Source organism: Anguilla anguilla, chromosome 7, assembly GCF_013347855.1.
Source record: "Anguilla anguilla isolate fAngAng1 chromosome 7, fAngAng1.pri, whole genome shotgun sequence".
In the NCBI taxonomy this organism is placed as follows: domain Eukaryota; kingdom Metazoa; phylum Chordata; class Actinopteri; order Anguilliformes; family Anguillidae; genus Anguilla; species Anguilla anguilla.
Window position 1 is genome coordinate 56963472 of NC_049207.1, and position 22930 is coordinate 56986401.

Consider the following 22930-nt stretch of genomic DNA (forward strand, 5'->3'; position numbering starts at 1 on the left):
AACAGGCAGTCACCGCCCCCCCAGCCCAGATCCCCACAGACCACCCCCCCCACAACACAAGCCCAAAACCACAACATACTCCCCCCTGCCCAGACCCCACTAACCCCCCCCAGCCCAGACCCCCACTAACCCCCCCCCAGCCAAGACCCCGCCCCCTGACCCCCCAGCCCAGACCCCCAGGAGCCCCCGGTGCGTGTCAGGACATCTTTAGCATTCTCACAGGCAGGGCAGAGCAGCCGCAGCCAGGGGGGGTCTAATGGGGGGGACTCTAATGGGGGGGGGGGGGCTGTGTGTAATGACAAGCGCAGGTCCGGAGGGAGTGGGGGCTGTGATTGTGGCCCTGTACCCATCTGAGGCCTACTTGGTGGAAAGGCCCATTAAAATGACAATATAAATGTAAATCTTACAGCAATAATTTTTAAAACAAGGCACTTGTCACTCAGTGTGTCACTGCATTACATCATTGAATACTGGCTTAAGTCATCTGATACTGAATTTATGGACTTTAAACTACCACTTCAAAAAATGGTAATTAAAAAAAACTACACACCACTTAGCCAATACGTACAAAGATTCTAACGCTATGTATCTGTGCAATGAATTCAACTTGAGTTCAACTTGATTCAATTTTAGCGTGTACACACACATACACAGCCTTCTAGTAATGAATAAAATAAATTAGTAAAAAAGACCTTTACTAGAAGTAATCTTCAATTACGGAATTATTTTTAGTCAAAAAGTTTATCAATCAAAATTTAATTTCTATTCAATAAATTTTACATGTAGCATTTTAAGTTTTCAGTAAACATGAAAAGGAATATGTTTTATCTTTCAGTCCTGTGTAAAATTTGCCATATTGCAGCATAGGGCAAAGACATCACTAAATCAATAATAAAATCAAATATTTGTGCAGCTTGTAGAGTGAAGTAATATTAATTATGAGGTGCACAGAAACACTGGCATAATATTAGTCCATTACAGCAGCATACAGTAAAAATTCAGTCCAATTCTGTGTATATAATTTCATGTGAAACAGGAGAAATGCTTTCTTCCTGGTTTTTGTTGCTATGCAGCTGTGTTTTGAATGCCCTGACCGTAGTCTCGCCACCAGCAGGGTCTGGACACAGTGCACCGAGCGCATAAAACAGACTGGGCAGCAAAAGCTAATTAGCTTCAGCATTTTCTTCTGCAATTAAAATGCCAGGGACAACACACTGCAGACACAACCTTGTCTCCTAAAAAAGGTTATGAGCCCTTCATCATTCAACAGAATAAAGAGCCTGTTAAGTTCCAGTTCAGGCTCTTTGATGGTAGTATGGCAATGAACCTGTTTGATGCCACTCAAACTAGGGAGGCAGACAGATCCAGTCACAGGTGAAAGGTCCAGTCACAGGTGAAAGGTCCAGTCACAGGTGAAAGGCCCAGTCACAGGTGAAAGGCTCAGTCACAGGTGAAAGGTCCAGTCACAGGTGAAAGATCCGGTCACAGATGAAAGGTCCAGTCACAGGTGAAAGGTCCAGTCACAGGTGAAAGGTCCAGTCACAGGTGAAAGGCCCGGTCACAGGTGAAAGATCCGGTCACAGGTGAAAGGTCCAGTCACAGGTGAAAGGTCCAGTCACAGGTGAAAGGTCCAGTCACAGGTGAAAGGCCCGGTCACAGGTGAAAGATCCGGTCACAGGTGAAAGGTCCAGTCACAGGTGAAAGGTCCAGTCACAGGTGAAAGGTCCAGTCACAGGTGAAAGGTCCAGTCACAGGTGAAAGATCCGGTCACAGGTGCCGTGCCAGATTCCGGATGTGAGAGCCACGGCAGCCGCACCTGGCAGGACTGGCGGCGTACCCGTGAGCCGATTAACCTCACAAACGCACGCTTAACTCCCACACGGGCACGGAACGGGCACTGACTGCACGGGCACGGAACGGGCACTGACTGCACGGGCGCACGGAACGGGCACTGACTGCACGTGGGGGCGGTGTGTGGGGACTCTGATGGTGTGGGGGGATGGTGTGTGGGGACTCTGACGGTGTGTGGGGACTCTGATGGTGTGGGGGGGTGGTGTGTGGGGACTCTGACGGTGTGTGGGGACACTGATGGTGTGGGGGGACGGTGTGTGGGGACCCTGCCGGTGTGGGGGGATGGTGTGTGGGGACTCTGACGGTGTGTGGGGACTCTGATGGTGTGGGGGGGTGGTGTGTGGGGACTCTGACGGTGTGTGGGGACACTGATGGTGTGGGGGGATGGTGTGTGGGGACCCTGCCGGTGTGGGGGGATGGTGTGTGGGGACGATGTGGGGGGGCCCTTACCGTTTCAGCGGTTTCGTGGTCCCCCACGCTTTGGTAGGCCAGGCCCACTCGATACGCGGCCTTGCCTTCCACCGCTTTGTCTCCTCCTGGACCGGCAGGAGAAAGAACAATGATTATGGAGATTAAAGACAGAGGAGAAACTAAATACCGGGTTTGATTCTGGATTACCGCCATTACAGCCCTGTTTCTTTTCATCCCTCCATTTTGATTATTATACTTTCAGTGGAGGATTTAACCACAGGGCACTGGGCCATCGCCTCGGGGAGCCCCTGTTCAATGCGAGCGCTTTTCCCCGAGTTTACTGCTCCACCTCCATCCTGCCAGCGAGGCACCCTGACAACCAGCAGCCCTCAGACTCTCTGCCCCCAGGCTATCCCCAAACCTTACATCCGCCACAGCGCACGCCTCACTCTGAAATGAGATGTGCTTGCAGGTAATTCATGTTACAAGAATGGAAAGATAATGTGAGCCATACACTTATTGTGATACTAGAGACCAGCACAATAGCTGATTGTGTGTGTGTGTGCGCTAATCATTACTGAAACAGGAAATTGTTATAAAATTAATAATATTATGTTATTAGACACAAAATAATTGGAATAAATACCCTGCAGCTTGAATTTCGCTTCCTTAAATCATCATAAATGCCTGAACCAGAAAGGGACAGAATCTTTTACATCAGAAACGACAAAAAAATTCTGTCTCCCTCACAGTAGGATTTTTTTGAAACACCAATACTATATTAGTATGCAGTATATAGTATTCTAGTGTTTGCTGGTTCCTTGTGAACACAGACCACTACACTGCAAAAGCATGAACTAAATTTGAGGAAATCTCTATTTTATGAAAGACGGTGAGTAATGGGCCTTTGTGTTGCTGGGTAACAGTAGTGATTCCATAGTGCTACTCACAGCAGTCAAGTGGCTGTAGAGGTAATCCAAGTTTGGTTCAGTACTACAGGTGTTTCCTCTGTGCTTTCACTGTTTTCTCTGTGTTTTCTGTTTTCTGTGCTTTCTCTGTGTTTCTGTTTTCTGTGTTTTCTCTGTGCTTGCTCTGTGTTTTCTCTGTGCTTTCACTGTTTTCTCTGTGTGTTTCTCTGTGTTTTCTCTGTGTGTTTCTGTGTTTTCTATGTGTTTCTCTGTGTTTCTCTGTTTTCTCTGTGCTTTCTCTGTGTTTTCACTGTGCTTTCTCTGTGCTTCTCTGTGTTTTCTGTTTTCTCTGTGCTTTCTATGTGCTTTCAGGCTTGTGGAAGATGGTGCGCTGATACAGTGCAGAAGCTATCCCATGATGCACCGCTCTCCCGCAGAAACAGTTGGACTCTGGCTTGGTGCGGTGTCCGTGGCATTCATCTTCTGGTAACAGCAATGGGCCAGTGCTGGAAGGTTGTGAGTAACAGCTTTGCTGCTGAATGCTGCTCCCTGCTGCTTTGCTCTACTTGCCCGTTTAATTATCACTGTTAATTAAAGTGTAATCTCAGTGTACTGGCGGAGCGAGCTGACAGGAGATATAGCATTACAACCGAAAAGGCACAGCATAGTGTAATGTCCCTTTTACAGAGTGTTTCTACCATCTGCTATGCTGTTGGGATGAAATGCCTTTGAATGCAGCTCTAGGTCTATTTAAGAAATAAAAATAAAGCTATCCCTGATAGATAGGGCCCAGTGACTTTCTCCAAGAAATTCTCCCCAACTTTTATTTGGGACAAGGGAGAGAACTGTCTTTATCTTTCCCTGTACTTAGGACTGTTATTCTTAGGTAGCTTATAAAACTGGATGAAATCAGAAGATTCATTTACTCCAATAAAAGCTTTCAGAAAACTCTTGGGATCGATTGAGCCAGTAACGCACAAACAGGAAGAGAGAGGCGCGTGATTCACGGGCAGGGTCTGCAGGAACTCACAGGGCCTAATCAAGCAGGCGCACGTGTGATGATGTTTCAGTGCCTCTCCTGAGGGAGAGCGTGCGGGACGCGAGCGGGTTATTTTACACACACCTTCTTTAGCCAACAGAAAGGCTTTAGTCAGGGTCTGGATGGCGGGCTGGTAGTCTTTATTCTCCAGCATGTTGTCGGCGAGCAGCGTGTAAATCCTCCAGAGACACTGGCAGGCGCGTGAGTGGAGGGTTCGTCCCGCCTCGTCCTCCCAGCCCCGCCCCTCTGTCAGATGATGGAATGCTTCATAATGTGCCTGAGCTCTTTCCAGCTGACCTGCAACAGACACCCCATCTGTAATTCAACATTATTTAAGCTTATTTTTAGTCAAAAAGATAAAGATGTGTGTGTAAACACACACACACACAAACACAAACAAGTGCACACACACATAATTCAAATAATTTGATTTCTTAAAGTATGAACATGAACCCTGGAGACACGTTTGAACGTGTAGTGCTCCAGAGGCAAACCTAGGCTTGTGATTGTATTTCCATAGATTATTACTGTGTCATTATTTTAGGTAAGTGAAGTACCAGACATAACATTATGTTCCTAACTTATCACCATAAAGCCTGAATTCAGGGTCATGTTAGGATCCTTTGTATGAGTAAATAGCGTATACTGTAATACTGTGTCAGTATAAGCTTTTTTCTACCTAATTTGCATATTATGCCCAATACTTTACAGCGATTGGCTTACTGCAGCCATACTGCTTTGAGTAGCAATTCTTTTGATGCTTTTAAAGATGGGTATCTGAAGAGCACAATAGTGGATGCTGTATGTGGATATTATACATGGTTTCATCAAAGATGTTGTTTTAAATGTTTCACAGAAAATACAATATGGCAGAGACTAAATGTTCCTTGTGAGAAGATGCACCTTGTTTTGTATCAAATTTCTATATAAAATGGGCAAAGAGTTCCATGCATTATTTTCAGCTGTATGCTACAGCGCCACCATCTGGCCAGTTGGTGGGAGGACAGCCTATCAGCAAGCACTCCGCCAATTATGAGTTTTTACTAAAGCATGGATTTTATAGTCACCTTGTCAGAAGAGGGAAGGCTTAGGGTTAGGGTTAGGGTTAGGATTAAGGTCAGGGTTAGGGTTAGGGTTAGAGTTAGGGTTAGGGTTAGGGTTAGGCTGAGGAGTGAAGTGTTTCCCACACCATTAAACTACAACAGAGTGCCACTGCTCCGGCAATCCAAAGCACTGCTGCTCAATAAGCACCTGAGCCTCACACAGGGCTACAGCATGCATGCTTTACTCTGACCCTCACACTGAGATACAGCATGCATGCGTTACTCTGACCCTCACACTGAGATACAGCATGCATGCTTTACTCTGACCCTCACACTGAGATACAGCATGCATGCTTTACTCTGACCCTCACACTGAGATACAGCATGCATGCGTTATTCTGATCAACAGCCCACGTTATTCCCCAAACAAAGTATCGAAAAGGGGAGAAATACTCTGAGCGTATACCTGTGGTGCCTGGCCCCTTAAATAGCCCCTGTGAAAAAATAGTACACTCAGTATATCTGAAGCATAATTAGACAAACTTTAATTATACTTAAGAGTATTCTGAAATATAAAATTTTACACTTTGGCATACTATTACGTACATGGGAGCAATGACAAGCAGCAGGAAAAGGCCTGCGGTGCGTCTGATTTCAGTAGCAATGCGACACAATACAGCAGCCCTGCAGCGACACGATACAGCAGCCCTGCAGCGACACGATACAGCAGCCCTGCAGCGACACGATACAGCAGCCCTGCAGCGACACGATACAGCAGCCCTGCAGGGACACGATACAGCAGCCCTGCAGGGACACCATACAGCAGCCCTGCAGCGACATGATACAGTAGCCTTGCAGCGACACGATACAGCAGCCCTGCAGCGACACGATATAGCAGCGACACGATACAGCAGCCCTGCAGGGACACGATACAGCAGCCCTGCAGCAACACGATACAGCAGCAACACGATACAGCAGCCCTGCAGCAACACGATACAGCAGCCCTGCAGTAACACCATACAGCAGCCCTGCAGCGACACGATACAGCAGCCCTGCAGCGACACGATACAGCAGCCCTGCAGGGACACCATACAGCAGCCCTGCAGGGACACGATACAGCAGCCCTGCAGCGACACAATACAGCAGCACTGCAGCTGCACTCTAGATGGGTAACAGGGATAGTATGCAGGGTTTACCCTTTTTATTCCTTAAAGGGGAAGGACGCAGACGGACATGCCTAAGGGTGCTTTCACAGATCTGTATATGACACCCGAGTCTTTAAAAGGAAATTGGTTTCAGACAGTAAAGTGAACTGCAGAAATGGAGGATCTTATGGCACACACACGAGCGTCGGGTTCAGGCCCACACAGCGGCACTATTTCACCTTTTTACATCACTTCCTCCCGTCTGTGTCATCAGCGGGGGGGCGCCTCTCACCAGCCACAGGAGACTTTCAGCGTCCTTAAATGAAAACCTGATGCGCCCGTTCGCTCGCTGATACATCTGCCAAGCCTTAAATTCAATTTAAATAATACGGGTATATTCTATTTGCAATGTTTGCATTAAAAATATGTTTAAGCACAAATGAGCGCAAGCACAGAGCTCCCACTGCAGGAGGAAACAAATGCAATTCTCCCAGCTCCTATTTTGATGTCATTTTTGAGTCCATGAATATTTTATGAAATGGTCCAAACCGAAGCCATATAACATTCCTGCATTACTGATGCTGGTGCCCGTAAGCTACATTAGAGGCATGATTGAGTGCATTAAAATGAACCCATTCAGCACTGCATTGATTACGTGATGGAAAAAGAGTTACTCCACTCAAACGAAACATCGGAAGATTCTGCCATTTTGCATGAAAGGAGGGCGAAGGGAAGCTTCTGACTGGTTTTTTTTTTCTCTGGTCTTTATTTCTGCTCTAAATGATGTGTACATTTAGCCCTGACATTAACAAGGTAGGATGTTAATTAGGTGCAAAATTGCTTCAGGTAGCGTTCAGGTAATTTGAAATGTCAGAATTGTGCAGAGTGGGCTCACTGCCCTGGCTCCACACCGCGGCAGTCCTGCCAGTAGCTCATTATTTCACTGCGTCTAGTCTGTATATATATTTTTTGCCGGTAGAAATAAAAAGAAAAAAGGAATAATAATTGGAAATATTAATGAGAGTGGTGTGTTAAACACAAAGGACTGCTACATGGAGGGTCAGGCTCATTCCTCTGCCAGACGTAGGCATTGCTTCTGCATTATCTTGTATTTCAGTGAGCAGCCTGTCGTAAATTTGTATTTGTACAGCCTACAGATTCCCAACCATCGCTAAGATAAAGACATGCACACAGCACTGTTCCTGTAGTTCAGAGCTGATCTTAAGGCATGCACACAGCACTGTTCCCGTAGTTCAGAGCTCATCTTAAGGCATGCACACAGCACTGTTCCTGTAGTTCAGAGCTCATCTTAAGGCATGCACACAGCACTGTTCCTGTAGTTCAGAGCTCATCTTAAGGCATGCACACTGCACGGTTCCTGTAGTTCAGAGCTCATCTTAAGGCATGCACACAGCACTGTTCCTGTAGTTCAGAGCTGATCTTAAGGCATGCACACAGCACTGTTCCTGTAGTTCAGAGCTGATCTTAAGGCATGCACACAGCACTGTTCCTGTAGTTCAGAGCTCATCTTAAGGCATGCACACTGCACGGTTCCTGTAGTTCAGAGCTGATCTTAAGGCATGCACACAGCACTGTTCCTGCAGCATGTATATCCATGTCTACATGTGCCTGTGAAGATGACTCACAACTGAATGATGGAAATCCATTTAAAAAGATCTTTTAGCCAGCCTACTTTTTTGAAAGGAAGACATGCATGAGCACATTTATAAATCAACCTGTATTGCATTTACATCTGTTTGAAAGTGTCACTGTGAAGGTAAAAGGGCCAGAGACATTAAGACTGAGTTTATGTTCATACAAATAACGGATGAAATCTAAAACCTTGTAGGGTGATGGAAATGACCATGGCAGCCACCCCATATGATAATGCAAAATTCCTCCCAGGTACAGTATATCAGGTGATGATATAACGGCTCTTCTCTTCTATGTTGGGAGACCTAACACAAGCTAGCACGTATGATTTAGTTTTTAACCAGCACAATTAACAATGGAGAGATTCAATTAGTGAGTTTTTCCCCAAATGTTACAGTTAATATTATGTAAATCTGCACAAAATATATAAATGTGCAAATTAATAAATTAGATCATTCAGACCAGTTTCATGAAACATACTTTAATGAGACGAAGAGAATCCACTTAGTAAAAAATAATGATTAGCTTAAACCAGTGAGGAAAATGTAAGCGATAACACAATGCATTAATGCAGTTGATCTTGCAGAGGTTGAGGTTAAAAATACAAAAAGAAATAGTGATGAGGGTACAACACCACTCCCGCACAGCAACGTAATTAACCTGAATATATTAATTCTGTAACAGACATTCTTTTAAATTATACATTTTCAATTTGCCTTTGACTGCATATTGAGCATAGATGTACAACATGACCTAAAGGATAAGAACACTCATACCTGATGCCTCAAAACATGAATTATTATCTGAAATTGATTGAATTTTTTAAAGAGAGTGAGTGCAGTAATAAACTATCACTGAATATTTTTATATGCATGACTTACAAATTCAGTCTCGGGTCAAACATTGAATTGAATCTGAACTACTTTTGTCTTGCATGGCCACACTGTGGAGTATGAGAGCGTGTTAACGGCACCTTTTTAGCTGCCAGATAAAGAGTAAATCAGCACTGAACTCCAGGCTACGGTGTCTTGGTACACAATTGCACATCTGGCACAATGAGGGTGCTTCAGTCACACATTTTGCTCCCTCTCTTTGTTTAAAACTCCAAGAATTCAGCAGTTTATTGGTAATCAGATTCATCAAGACAATGTGAATGCACATAAAATCTGACGATGTATCTACCTTTGAATGTGGAGACAGATGGGTTTCACTCCCTGTCTGGATTTAATGAATTCCAGGATTGTAAAACCCACCATGTAAATGAATTCTAAAAAGGCTTCATTGTGTGTAGTGGGAACATATATTTCACTCACTGTTGATCTATTGGAATAATGATTTGCTTGGTTTACATGGTTAATTGATTCAATCAGACAACCAAGAAATGATGTTTTTATTCATTTGTTTAAAAGCAGTGGTTTATTGTAGACCAGAGAGAAAATGAATGGCACTTTCATTGGAAAACCTACTGCATAAAATCCAGATGCACCTTTTTTTGGCACTTAGAATAATTCCTGCTGTCTCGTTTTCATACCACTGCACATTTTGTATTAGTGCTTCAGAGCAGAAACTAAATTATGCCACAATTCTCCTAAATTAGGCCATACAACCATGCAATAAAGACACCTTTTCAGAAAACATTTCTTGACTTCATAGGGAACAAAACTCTCTTCCAAGGAAAGTTTCACTAAGCTTTTCTGCAAGGTTTCACATACAGTATTAACAATACTGAAATCAGTAACATTTGGGCAGTGAATTAATTTGCCTGGTTAATCATCATTCACCCAAACCTCAGAGGCATGGTTTCTTCTTATAATGTGCACTAAATATCATACTTTCACTGCTATTTAGTTTGTTTGTATTTATAGTGAGAAATTCTTCAAAAGGTCATTGATATAAATCAGGAACAGTAGTGGTCCTAGACTTGACCCTTGAGGGATGCCCATTTTTATTAGCGGAGCCCTTGTAAATAAAGAAACCCTAAGGCATGACCCTTATCAAAGCTCGCCAACGAACCATCCATTACCAGACTGGGAGCAGTGATAGTAGTCCACGGCTATTCTGAAACACTGGCGAAATGCCATTTTACACACAATATAGTCATTTACGGACTACTCTGAAACTGGCCAGTAATTGTCTGGATGCGCACTAGAGCTCCCTCCCTGTAGATGTCAGCTTGGAAGGTTTAGCTCTTACTAGGGATTGTATCTGTATGCAAAGACAGACTAAACATGAGGTCTACATCAGGTGCTACGTCATGCCCTATGTTCAGTATCAAGCTGCCGGCTTTTATTTGCTTAAAACACACTGCTATCGCTCAAATTTCACTGTAATCTTGAAGACAGACAAACAAGCATAAGATACTTGTTGAAGAGTCATTCCTGTGGTAATAATATTCTTTACACAGATCAGAACCAAATAAAGCATTTCAGATGACTTAACTTAAATATTTACTAAATGGATCTTAAATACATTAATTATTTAATACAGCTGGGTACAAATAGTGTCAGAAATGGACAGATTAGTCAAGATCAGAATTTATATATCTCACTGACATCATTTAACATGCATAGAATCAAAGCTTGAGATTAATTTGTTTATGATAAAAAAAATCTATAAATATTTGAAAATAAATCCCAGAGACACTGCCTAGTTAGATGCATCAACAGGCTGGTTTAAAAACACTGGTTGGATCTTACTTTCTCATAGCCAGGGGCACACAGCACACCTCTGAATGCAGGCCTACTCACACACTTCATCTTTTCTTACCAGAGGTGCACCATTGTGCCTCAGCTCAGTGGAAAACAGGTGTTCTCCGATATGAAACTGACAGAAACAGCGTACCGTACCAGGGAAGCGCTAAGAGAGAACTCTTCCTAAGACTGGGGCGGCACAGTAAATACAGCACAGCTGAAGAGCACAGGGCGGGGGACAGAAGTCCACACCTCGGTCCTGCTCGGCCTGCATCAGGCCCCCGAGAGACGTGGCAGTGCTGAAGCACGGCCTACTCCGCTCTGCGCTCAAATAAACTGAGTACTGCCTACTCCGCTCTGCGCTCAAATAAACTGAGTACTGCCTACTCCGCTCTGCGCTCAAATAAACTGAGTACTGCCTATTCCGCTCTGCGCTCAAATAAACTGAGTATTGCCTACTCCGCTCTGCTCTCAAATAAACTGAGTACTGCCTACTCCACTCTGCGCTCAAATAAACTGAGTACTGCCTACTCCGCTCTGCTCTCAAATAAACTGAGTACTGCCTACTCCACTCTGCGCTCAAATAAACTGAGTACTGCCTACTCCGCTCTGCTCTCAAATAAACTGAGTACTGCCTACTCCGCTCTGCTCTCAAATAAACTGAGTACTGCCTACTCCGCTCTGCTCTCAAATAAACTGAGTACTGCCTACTCCACTCTGCGCTCAAATAAACTGAGTACTGCCTACTCTGCTCTGCTCTCAAATAAACTGAGTACTGCCTACTCCGCTCTGCTCTCAAATAAACTGAGTACTGCCTACTTCGCTCTGCTCTCAAATAAACTGAGTACTACTCACATGGTTGCTAAGGTTACTAAGGGCTAGATCAGGGGTGTCCAATCTTATCTGAAAAGGGCCGGTGTGGGTGCAGGTTTTTTTATTTAGTCATGCACTACGACACCTGACTCAACTGGTTAAGTAACCATGGTCTTCAATCAAGACATGGACAGGTAGAATGTGGCTAAAACAGAACCTGTACCCACAACGGCCCTTTTCGGGTAAGACTGGACACCCCTGGGCTAGATAACCGTAACTGTCATTTGTAGGTACCATGGATTTTTAATGTCTCATTTTTTAAAAATGGTAATCAATGCTCCAAATGTATTACTGATTAAATATATTTATTTAATGAAGCTCAAAATAACTAAATAACTTTAAAGACAAAATGGTGTTCTTTAGAACTGATACAAACAGAATGCAGACAATGGTTTCCCAATGCAGTAAATCCAACTCTGATTCCCCTAAAAACATGAAAGGTAGCATTTAACCAACAAACTAAATTACTGTAACCCCCACCACACACATCAACATATAAATGTAAATATATTTTTCAGTGCACTGAACATCAACCCCTCTGTACTAAAAGCAGCATTGCTATTTGATCTCATATGAATGTCCAATAAGAAATTGTGTTTTGATTAGCCGCTAGCTAAAAGGCCCGGAGATGGATATTAGGCTAAAGCATTAAGAATGTGAATCACAGGCGCAGGGATCATTGTTCTGGGGGTACCTCGCTCCGTGCACACGTGGCCCATGTTGGAGTTGGCCTCCGCCTCTCTCCTCCCCCCGTCCGTCGTCACCATGGCAGCGGAAAGGAGGCTGCGCTCGTAGAAGTGGTGCGCCAGCCACTTGTCCTCAGGCTCCACAAAGTAGCAGGCCAGGGCCACCTGGTTCTCATACACCTCCTCATAGCGGCCTGCAGGGGAGGAGCACAGAGCTCACACGCGTGATACACCTCCTCATAGCACCTCCTCACACACGTGATACACCTCCTCGTAGCACCTCCTCACACGTGTGATACACCTCCTCATAGCACCTCCTCACACACGTGATACACCTCCTCATAGCACCTCCTCACACGTGTGATACACCTCCTCATAGCACCTCCTCACACACGTGATACACCTCCTCATAGCACCTCCTCACACGCGTGATACACCTCCTCATAGCACCTCCTCACACGCGTGATACACCTCCTCATAGCACCTCCTCACATGCGTGATACACCTCCTTATAGAGCCCTGCAGGGAAGGAACACAGAGCTTACGTGTGCTGTCTGACGCCGCGGAGCCACTAGCCCATAAGTGACTCTCTCTTCTGAGCCTGTGCCCAGTTAACTGGTCAGTGTGTAACTGTCAGTTTTGTATATCTGAGGTCTGATTATACTTTGTCATAAAGTGGCCATGCAATGACCTGAAGCAATGGATTGACTCGGCTATGAACTGAAGTCCATGAACTAACAATAACTTTATTCCTCTCTGTTCCTTACTGATGAGAAAGAATGGCATCCTGTACCCCCACAGGTCTCAGTGTGTACGCTGGCAGCCCTGTTTTGATTCTGATTTCCTATCCAAATGCAGTGCGGCTGTGAGCTATCGCCAGGCCTAGGGACAGATCGTTTCCATGCAGCTGCACCAGCTCACCATGCACAATGCATACATGCATTTAATCGGCCTGAGATCCTGTTTCACTGCGTGCTTAACGAAAACATTTGCATTATTCATTTCCTTAAGAGATGTGTTTATCCACAGAGACTCCCAGTACAGTCGGCTACATGTTACACACCTACTTATACTTTTCTTTTTCCCGGGGACTGAGGTGCAGTGCCAAAGGGAAGCACTGACAATCTTGCACCCAGAATTTGAATGAATAATCCCGTCTGTCCCAATCCACCCCCCCAACACCTCAACACTGCCCAATCCACTCCCCCAACAGCCTCAACACTGCCCAATCCCAACAGCCTCAACACTCTGCCCAATCCACTCCTCCAACAACCTCAACACTGCCCAATTCACTCCCCCAACAACCTCAACACTGCCCAATCCACTCCCCTAACAGACTCAACACTGCTCAATCCCAAGAACCTCAACACTGCCCAATCCACTCCCCCAACAGACTCAACACTGCTCAATCCCAAGAATCTCAACACTGCCCAATCCACTCCCCCAACAGACTTAACACTGCTCAATCCCAAGAACCTCAACACTGCCCAATCCCAACACCTCAACACTGCCCAATCCACCCCCCCAACAGCCCAACAGCCAGCTGTGGAAAAGAATGTGCAGGTAAGCAGTATGAAAGGCCCTAGATAAGGAAATCTGTTAAGTATGACAGTAATGTTTACTACTGGCCCTGCAAATTGCCCAAAAAAGCCAGCCTTTCAATATTCATAGGTATACCTTAGCCATTGAATATCATCTCAAAGGATCAATACAAATCTACCGTAAGCTCTTAAAATTCCACCGTAAGCTCAGTTGTCATGATATTTTTTCATAGTTTCACAGCAGAAAAATGCAGCTGTGGCACTCACTGTCCAGTTCAGAGACCAGCGGAAAGGATGTCATTTCCTCAGTTATTAAATTTGTCCCCTCCATTGCAAAGCTCTCACGCTCACATGCAATAACACTGCGTTTACAGTGACTTTAATATATTTCTGGTTGCAAAGGTGGCCAGAGTTCAGGCAACTGCTGCTCTATTTTTATGTAATGCACGCAAGACACCTCAGATTCAAGCCAGGAAAGACATTCCCTACGGAAGCAGTATCCTTCTTTCTGTGCTTAATGAAAGACCAACTGAAATCTGTGTCAATACATGCAAGGCCTGAATAAACATCCCTGTAGTTCTACACACGAGGGATTCGTCTAGCATCACTGATGAAAACTCCCCATGTTAAAGATGTGCTAACTTTTTGGTAGGTGATAACCACTCGCCCACACCTCCTCTCCCTGCAGGCACGGGCTGCGTACCCATAATGCCCTGCAGTACCTGCTCTCTGGGCGGCCTCTGCGCGGGTCAGGCAGAGCTGCAGCTGATCCAGCTTGTGGTCCTGCTCTTCCAGAGGCTGCTGCTCCCAGATGTCGGAGCCGCGCTCGGAAGCGTCCCGGACAGCGTTCCAGCGGTGGGTCAGGCCCAGGAGCTCGCTGAAGGAGCGGTGCAGCCCCTGCCGCAGCATGGCCACACACACGCTCTGCTTGTGAGAGTTACGGAAACTGGGAACACACATTGGAGGGAGGAGAGGAGGGGGTGCAGGTGAGGCAGGAAAGGCTCATTCCTAAACTGTGCAGACGGAAGTACCCAGCTGGGTCTGTAAGGACCGAAGACTCCTCTGTAGAGGTATTTTGAGACTTTCTTATGGTGCTCAAATTTGCATTTCTTTTTTTTCTGTCTTGAAAGAATAAATTCTGAAAATTCAGATGTAACATTCTTGAAGATATCTGCCTCTGTTCCAAACTGCATCTGCGCCTTTGCTGCAGTTCACAGGAACAGGAAGTGCTACCCACACACACCGTGCCTTACTGGCTCATACAGCACTCCCACATATAACACACTATGCCTTAATATGCAGCACTACTGAGAAAGACAAGCTAAAAAGGTATGATTATTAGCATTTTCTAATTTTCTGAGTGCTTTACATTTTCCATCAAAGGGTGCATACAGATTTAAGGTAACAATATGCATTTAAACAGGTAAAATAACAATAGCCTATATGTTCTTTTGATATTCATTAGCCGGAGTACTACACAGATCACACTTTAGTTAGCAGTGAGATTTAAGATTAGATTTAATCAAAATTCTGTGTGAATTGACTTGGTAAATTAATATTAGTCTTACATGTGGTATGTAATAAAAGGAAAAGTAGATCTCTTGCATACCCATGTGAACAATTTCTACTTTATTTCTTCTGTATTTTTTATTCAATTTCCATCACATTCGCTCAGGTGCCACAGCGGTTGATTTCTATTGTAGCTGTAATGATTTATGCACTGTGCTTAATTATTCATGTGTTATCTTTACATACAGATAAGGACTCTGCATAATACCTAATTCAACTGAACTAAATGAACTCGATCTCAAATCACACATTTAAGATGTTAAGTGTTATGCTATTTTAATTTGCAAACCAATAAGTGGTCACTGAAAAAAGAATGTCTATAAAGCTAAAAAAACAAAATACACTTAAATCCATTATTCAATGTTGAGGGCAAAATATGTTTAATGACCTAATCCACAATTAACACGGTGATTGTTAATGTTTTGCAGCAGTAAATCAAAATGAATGAGTCTGTTTGTGCCATCATATATCACCATAAAAATAACTGGCATAATAGTTGACAACCCCACAAATAAAAATGTTAATTAACCAAAAAGTATCATAAATTCTGTAGAATCTGTAATTACAATTAACACTACAACAAGAAATCAAAAAGTAAAGTTTTGCCACACCAAAAAAATGACTTGTTGTATGGTTTGTGGGGACACCTATTGGTCAATATTCAAATTACAATGTGACAAACAACCTGTAAACTAAACAGGACAAGGATTATTCCACATTGACCAAAAACTAGCTGCAAAATAATGAACCGAAAAGCCATTTCCAGTTAACCTGAATATATTTTCCAGTAAATACATGAAATATGTGCTATAGGCAGTTATATATTTTATAAAATGCTACTCGTCTTGGGAAAATATCTTCAAATCAATTGTCGACTTTTATATCAAAAAAAGAACTATATTCTGCATGTACATCTGGTTTTTTCTATGCCAAAAGTTACCTTCAGAGAACTCAATCATAATACCTGTTTTTCATATTTATGAATAATAAACAATTAAATTGATTTTCTGAGAGCACAGATCCCCTTGAATGTGTGGGTCTGCTAAATTATTTTACATTGGAAAAGGGTTAGAACCAGTCACCACATGCAGTTAATTGTTGCATAAAGAATAACTATACTGAAAAAAAATCTCAATTAAATTATTAACTACATGATTAATCACATGATAAATACACATCCCTAAAATACTTAATAGGGGCCAATTTGCTTAGAATGCATTCTTTCCCACCCCCAGGGAACAGAACATTTTGGATGCCAACTGTGTAAATAAATGGTCTTTATTTACTGTAGTCCTGTTTTAAAGCTGACTCACTGTGAAGTGTGTACTTCAGTTCAGTAAAGCTGAAAGTAGATACCAAACAGCACAAAATGATGCTTTGAAAATGAAACATCACTTGACCAGTAAATGTCTGATTAGTGTGGTGAATTTATTAGTGAGGATTAATAATTTGATTTAATTTGAATTCCATGTATCGATGTTCTACGGGAAACATCCAGTGCTCTTTACTGAAGCCTCACAACACATCCGCACACTGCCAGGCCAAATATCCTTCACCTCAAACACTACTGTCTCATGGGTTCAGTCCATTACCTGAACAATAATACAGTAATCGTTCATTTATTTTAGTAAAGGATGGCCTCATTCAAGTAATGCAAGAACACCAGTACTTACTGTTACAGGAGTTAATGCCAAGCTTTTAGGAACTGTAGTAGGTGGTGTATAATAATATAGCTGCTTTTACTGTTTCATTCTAATTGCTCATTTAAACACAGTACAGCTGTGGCAAGGTGTCAGAATGACTGCAATAACCAGAAGAGCTCAACACTCACCACCCTGGATTTTCCTGACTGAATTTAGTGAATCAGTGAGGATGTTAGAGAAAAATGAATGAAAATAGAATCGTTTAAAAAATGTTTGAGAAGCTGGCTTAATAGAAGCTGCTTTTCAATATTCATCTTTTTGCAAAGCTCAGCTTAACCCAGCGAGTGCAGCGTTCTGTCGTTATTTCTCCTGAAGGGAAATCGTAAGGCTGTTTTTCACACTGCATCGGGCCTGTAACGGCGAAACCAACACGCAGACTGGAGAATTCACCACTACCCGTAAAAACATTAAAGATTCCTTCCTAGGCACAGGACATCTCAAAATGATACGTACAGGACCGCAGATAGTGAAACATTTCCTCTCTCCCTCAGAGGGCTTGAACAGCGACCACAGCCCAGCACTGAGAGACACAGGTAAACTGCAGGTATGACCGCTTCAAATGAACACGGAGAGAGACTTCTGTGCTGTGAGCTCATCCTGGGACTGAATTTATTTCACTTTCAGTTTCAGGATTTACTGTCAGGTGGCATGGGAGGTAAACGATGCCAGACATGAAACCACATCCCAACACGGCACAGCTTAGCCTATCTGCAGGTTTAATTTGTACTTTAAGACACAGGACAACAGACAGATGATGCTACTGCTTTACTCCACCTGTTAACATCCCTTCCTACGTAAATGTATGAGTGTGTGATTATGATATAAACATGCAATTTTAACAGAAGGATTCAGAAAAGTACTCACAGTGCTACCTCATCTTTAGTGAGGCTGTATTTCTTGCTGTCGTCTTCCATTTGACTAGCTGATTCGGGTTCTTTGCCTTTAGTCTGTGGCCTAAAATAAAGACAGATATAACCAAGCATATTTTGTAAAACATTATCAACACAGCAAATTCATAATATATTTGAATACGCACCAGTGGAAACACAAATGTTTTGTTCTTAGAGCAAGGATGAAACAAAATAATAATAATAATAATAATAATAATAATAATAATCCACCAAACTTTCTCACTTCTATGCACAATCCAAACAAAGTCCCCAGTAATCCCCAATCAAACCTGACTCACTTGGGCAAAATCTTCAGAGATTCAGTGACAAGCAGGCCTATTTTCTGTTTGAATTCAAAACAGTGGAAACTGCTGCATGTATCTATCCATCATTAAACGTGGAACTAGACTGTGGATAACTTTTAAAACAATTTAAGCACACATTACTTAACCTTAAGCACATGCAGGATGATCTCACCTGATTTTTGATGTCTGAGAGAGTCTTCCTCGAGTTTTTTCTCCAGAGTGTAAAAGTTTGTCTGTGTTTCTTATGGGAGGCAAAAAGGGCACGTGATCCCGAAGCACAGCTGGTGTCAACATTTTCCTGTAAAGAACATATATTCATTAAAGTAATACTATTAATAAATAAGGCAATGTCGACGAATAACTTAGTTGGCTGGAATGCTAACGTTGCCTGGCCTTTTTTGCAATCGTGTGTCATTTGCTAGACAGCTGATTCGACAGTGTGTACTGTGTTGCCAGTTGTAAATATTAACTGTCAGTGATTATATAACGCTAGACAGTTCTGTGGCTCCGAGTTAGCAACGTTCGTTAGTTCACAGAACTGTATTCCGTGCATTTAGTTCGTTATCTAGCTGGCGTGTTAGACACGTATGCGGCTTAACGTTAGCTGTAGGCTACCCTACGTAGATAAGCAATTCGCAATCAAACAACTTAACGCGATACAGCTTTAGCGTATCTCAAATACTAATATTAAATTTACTTACCAAGCCTGATTATTGCCCCCACAACGATCAAAAAATATAAATATTTATTAACCTTAGTCTAGCGAACCACAGAGTATCCACTTAATGCTAACGTTTTATAGCTAACGTTGCAAACTTGAATTTTTATTGACAAAACATAAACATGAAAAAATGGAAACTAGTCGAAGTGAATAAAAATATCTATCAGGTGTGTAGTTCAATCACCGCGATTACTTGTTTGACAAAGAATGAGAAAATATTAAATGTACTGGTTTTAAAGGTACGCCTGTTTTCCACTATCCTGCTCACCACGCACTTGTTGACCACACACGGCCGCTACTAGTATAAAGACGCCGTCGTTATAGCAACGCAATCAGGAGGGCGCAGAAACTTTGTGAAACTTATGAGAGTCACGTGAATCTTTCAATTACACAGAATTAAATCTTATACAGATACATACATCTACACCCGTGCATTGTTTTCATGCTGTGATTGAAAGATTCTCAAGATGTGACTCATAAATGCGTGTCCGTGGTGTGTTACGCCGTCACCGTCGCACTTTTTTTGCACAACATGCTCTGCACCCTGCAGTCCAGGGTCTTATGGAAAGCATTCCATCAACATCAGCATTCCCGCTCCCTCCAGAGAGTTAGATACCTCTCATCTTCTCCGCGGATTTCCATCATCTTCTCCTCACTATCTCTCACTCATGGTGCCCAAATCTCATTTTCCCTCTCAATTTCTGTATTAGTGCTTCATTTATAGCCTCCAGAATGTGACCTGCCTGCTCTATTTTAAAGAAGCTTTATCTATTATTTATCGACGTATCTTTGTCCATTTTTCTTTTAAATTTTCGTGGATACCCCTTCCCTTCATGATCTCTGAATGTCCAACTTTAACAATTCCTTCAAAATTTGCACTGAGATATTTTTTATAACAAATTATTAAATTAGTATTTACGTATAAGATCAAGATGGATTCTGTACTTACAGAATGATGATATAGGGCAGTAACTGTTTAAATTTCTACGGGAAAGTATGAGGACTAATAAGCATGCACAGTTCCTAAAATCACAACTACAACAAAATCCAAAACTGTATTATCCAAATAATTTTTTTTGATAACTCTTAATAGAAGTATACATTGAAATACAAGGGCTTTCATATCTATGCAAAATTATATAAACAATTAATGTTTCTTATCTATAGCCTATTCATACATAGCAGAATGTATTCTAATTGAGTGTCTGCACAGGTAGATTAGTTTAAGAGCACTATGTCATACAGTATATTACAGTCTATGACGTTTAATGAGCTGTGCCTTCAGACATACTTCTAATGTGTTTCCACAACAGCCTATGTGAGAAACATCACACATTTCCTCTTAAATTTCTTCGTGACTTGGATTTTTGATACTTTTCTCCATTTCACAAGTGTTTTTTGTAGTGGAATTTGCAGAAATAAATATAATAAACATCATAATAAAATAATATTGTTTTGGGGGATGGGTGAATAAAGTTGGTTCAACTGAAGTTGTTTTTTCTTTCTTTCATTTTGGTGCTCATCACTTCCATCAGTAGGAATTGCAGGGGGAAATTTGTGGGGGAAAGAAGTGTGAACCAAGCTGATAAAATGTAGATGAAAGACACACTAGTAATTCCGTATATTTAAAATAAACACCCAGGGGTGTCTACAAGGCGTAATCACAGTCCCTGATTTAATCAATTATTGCTTATCTGTGAGGTTTCTGTCCCGTGTTATAAGAAAAGCTTCAGAAGACTCTTTTTAACATATCATGAATTTCACAGAGCTTGGGCCAGCAGTGCGTGTGTCAGACCTCTATGCCATGAGCTGCTTCTGGGGTGCTCCCAGTTGCTCATTTGCATTTCAGCTCTTTTAGACCAATCATGTTTCAGCACAGATTTACGGTTCATATTGTTAGAGACTAGGAGTCAAAAAATAACTTTAGACAAGCTATAGCTGCTGTCTGCTGCAGCTATATTAATGCTTGTATGTATTGTCACATTTATGAAGAAAGTTTATTATTGTAACTTCTGCCAAAATGCATTTTGTTCATTTACCCCATGCAGTGCCGTGACAGGCATATATTAGAGATATTCTGTGATGATAATTTCACAGCTGCTTCTCTGACTGGCAAACAAAGGCTTTCCCCAGAAAAGCGTCCACCACCACAGCTATTCCTCAGCTGGCCTGGTTCCGTTACTGAACTACTTATCCATGATTAAGTTTCTCCATTTAAAATTAACCTAATTGTCATTTAATTAACGAGCACAGACAAATCTTATAATTTCCTGGTTAAATATGGATCACCCTTCTTTATTCAATTAGGGAGCCAAATGCGTATTTTTACATAAGCATAACAAGCATGCAGTATTAATCATGATTAATCTGCAGTCCTACACTGCTTTCTTGACCACCTGTTGGGGACACTCTAAATATTTCTGATCTTTTTCTTTTTCCCCTCCTCTGTCCTTCTTTGATGTTTTGTTCCACATCTTTCTCTTGCACCCTCTCTGGAATGGGCTGGGAATAATTCTACAGTTCACTTTCATGATAGAAACTGTGCATTTGAGCAGATATTTTTTGCTTCAGTGAGAAGTATATCATCTTTATTAAAAGCATATGGAGGAGCGGCATAAATCTGCAGTAACCACGCAAAGCCGCGGTCTCAGAGAGACTGATTAGCACGCGGAGTCTGCGCAGGTTCTCTGCATAATTAGAGGATGCGCTGGTTTGCAGCCGTGGCTGGTCCGGCCTTGATGCCTTTTTCCCAGGGCAGGCCACAGTTATCCCAGCCCACATTGCAGAGCTCCCTGCCCCAGCAACCCGCCATCCTTACACATGAAAGGGCCGCTAATGTCCTACAATCGTGTCACAGGGTTTGATGATGAAATCATATTCAGCATTATAGGAGGCTTACTAGTAATAATAAGAACAATACTACCCCTGCTGCTACTACTACTACTGCTAATAATAATAATAATAATAATAATAATACATGTCACTACTAATATTATTGTCATTATTGTAATAGTATTGTAGTATTTGTATTTTGAGTTACATAATACACTATATTATAACAATATTATCAATAATAATAGTAGTTACACTCATACCCATAATTATTGCAATAGATTTTTTTTCATGGAACGTGCAATTTTTCCATAATGACATCGTATTTAATTTATGCAAATCCACTGGAAACATTTTAGACCCTGATTTAATTACGGCCTCTTACCCACAGGCACTTCTGCGTTGTTTTCCTTTCGTTCTCTCCTCATTTCTCCCTCATTGTCAGCTTTTCATTATTGGCCACAGCATTCGCTATTTAACATTCACATATGGTCTGTATGCCTTGTGCAGTCTGTACAGTCTGTATGGTCTGTACTGTCTGTGCATTCTGTATGGTCTGTACGGTCTGTGCATTCTGTATGGTCTGTACGGTCTGTGCACTCTGTATGGTCTGTACGGCCTGTGCACTCTGTATGGTCTGTACGGCCTGTGCACTCTGTATGGTCTGTACGGCCTGTGCACTCTGTATGGTCTGTACGGTCTGTGCATTCTGTATGGTCTGTACGGTCTGTGCATTCTGTATGGTCTGTACGGCCTGTGCACTCTGTATGGTCTGTACGGTCTGTATGGTCTGTACGGTCTGTGCATTCTGTATGGTCTGTACGGTCTGTATGGTCTGTACGGTCTGTGCACTCTGTATGGTCTGTACGGTCTGTGCACTCTGTATGGTCTGTACTGCCTGTGCACTCTGTATGGTCTGTACGGTCTGTATGGTCTGTACGGTCTGTGCACTCTGTATGGTCTGTACAGTCTGTGCATTCTGTATGGTCTGTACGGTCTGTGCACTCTGTATGGTCTGTACAGTCTGTGCATTCTGTATGGTCTGTACGGTCTGTGCATTCTGTATGGTC

General features: G+C 42.6%; 1 protein-coding gene across 5 annotated transcripts in view; it reads right to left on the reverse strand.

The window, feature by feature from the left end:
- Positions 1-19497, reverse strand: part of ttc29 (tetratricopeptide repeat domain 29) — a 42369-nt gene extending 22872 nt beyond the window's left edge. Inside the window, exons 1-7 of one of the 5 annotated variants that reach the window (XM_035424486.1) lie at positions 19448-19497; positions 18480-18605; positions 17977-18066; positions 14563-14786; positions 12308-12493; positions 4294-4506; positions 2302-2387 (exon numbers count right to left, since the gene is read on the reverse strand). In XM_035424486.1, coding sequence (XP_035280377.1) covers positions 2302-2387; positions 4294-4506; positions 12308-12493; positions 14563-14786; positions 17977-18066; positions 18480-18605; positions 19448-19449 — 927 coding nt within the window. In that variant the 5' untranslated portion in view covers positions 19450-19497. Of the gene's footprint in view, positions 1-2301; positions 2388-4293; positions 4507-12307; positions 12494-14562; positions 14787-17976; positions 18067-18479; positions 18606-18690; positions 18919-19008; positions 19387-19447 lie in introns of those variants that run through there. The other 4 variants (XM_035424488.1, XM_035424487.1, XM_035424489.1 and 1 more) reach the window with 4 other exon arrangements.
- Positions 19498-22930: the final 3433 nt, after the last annotated feature.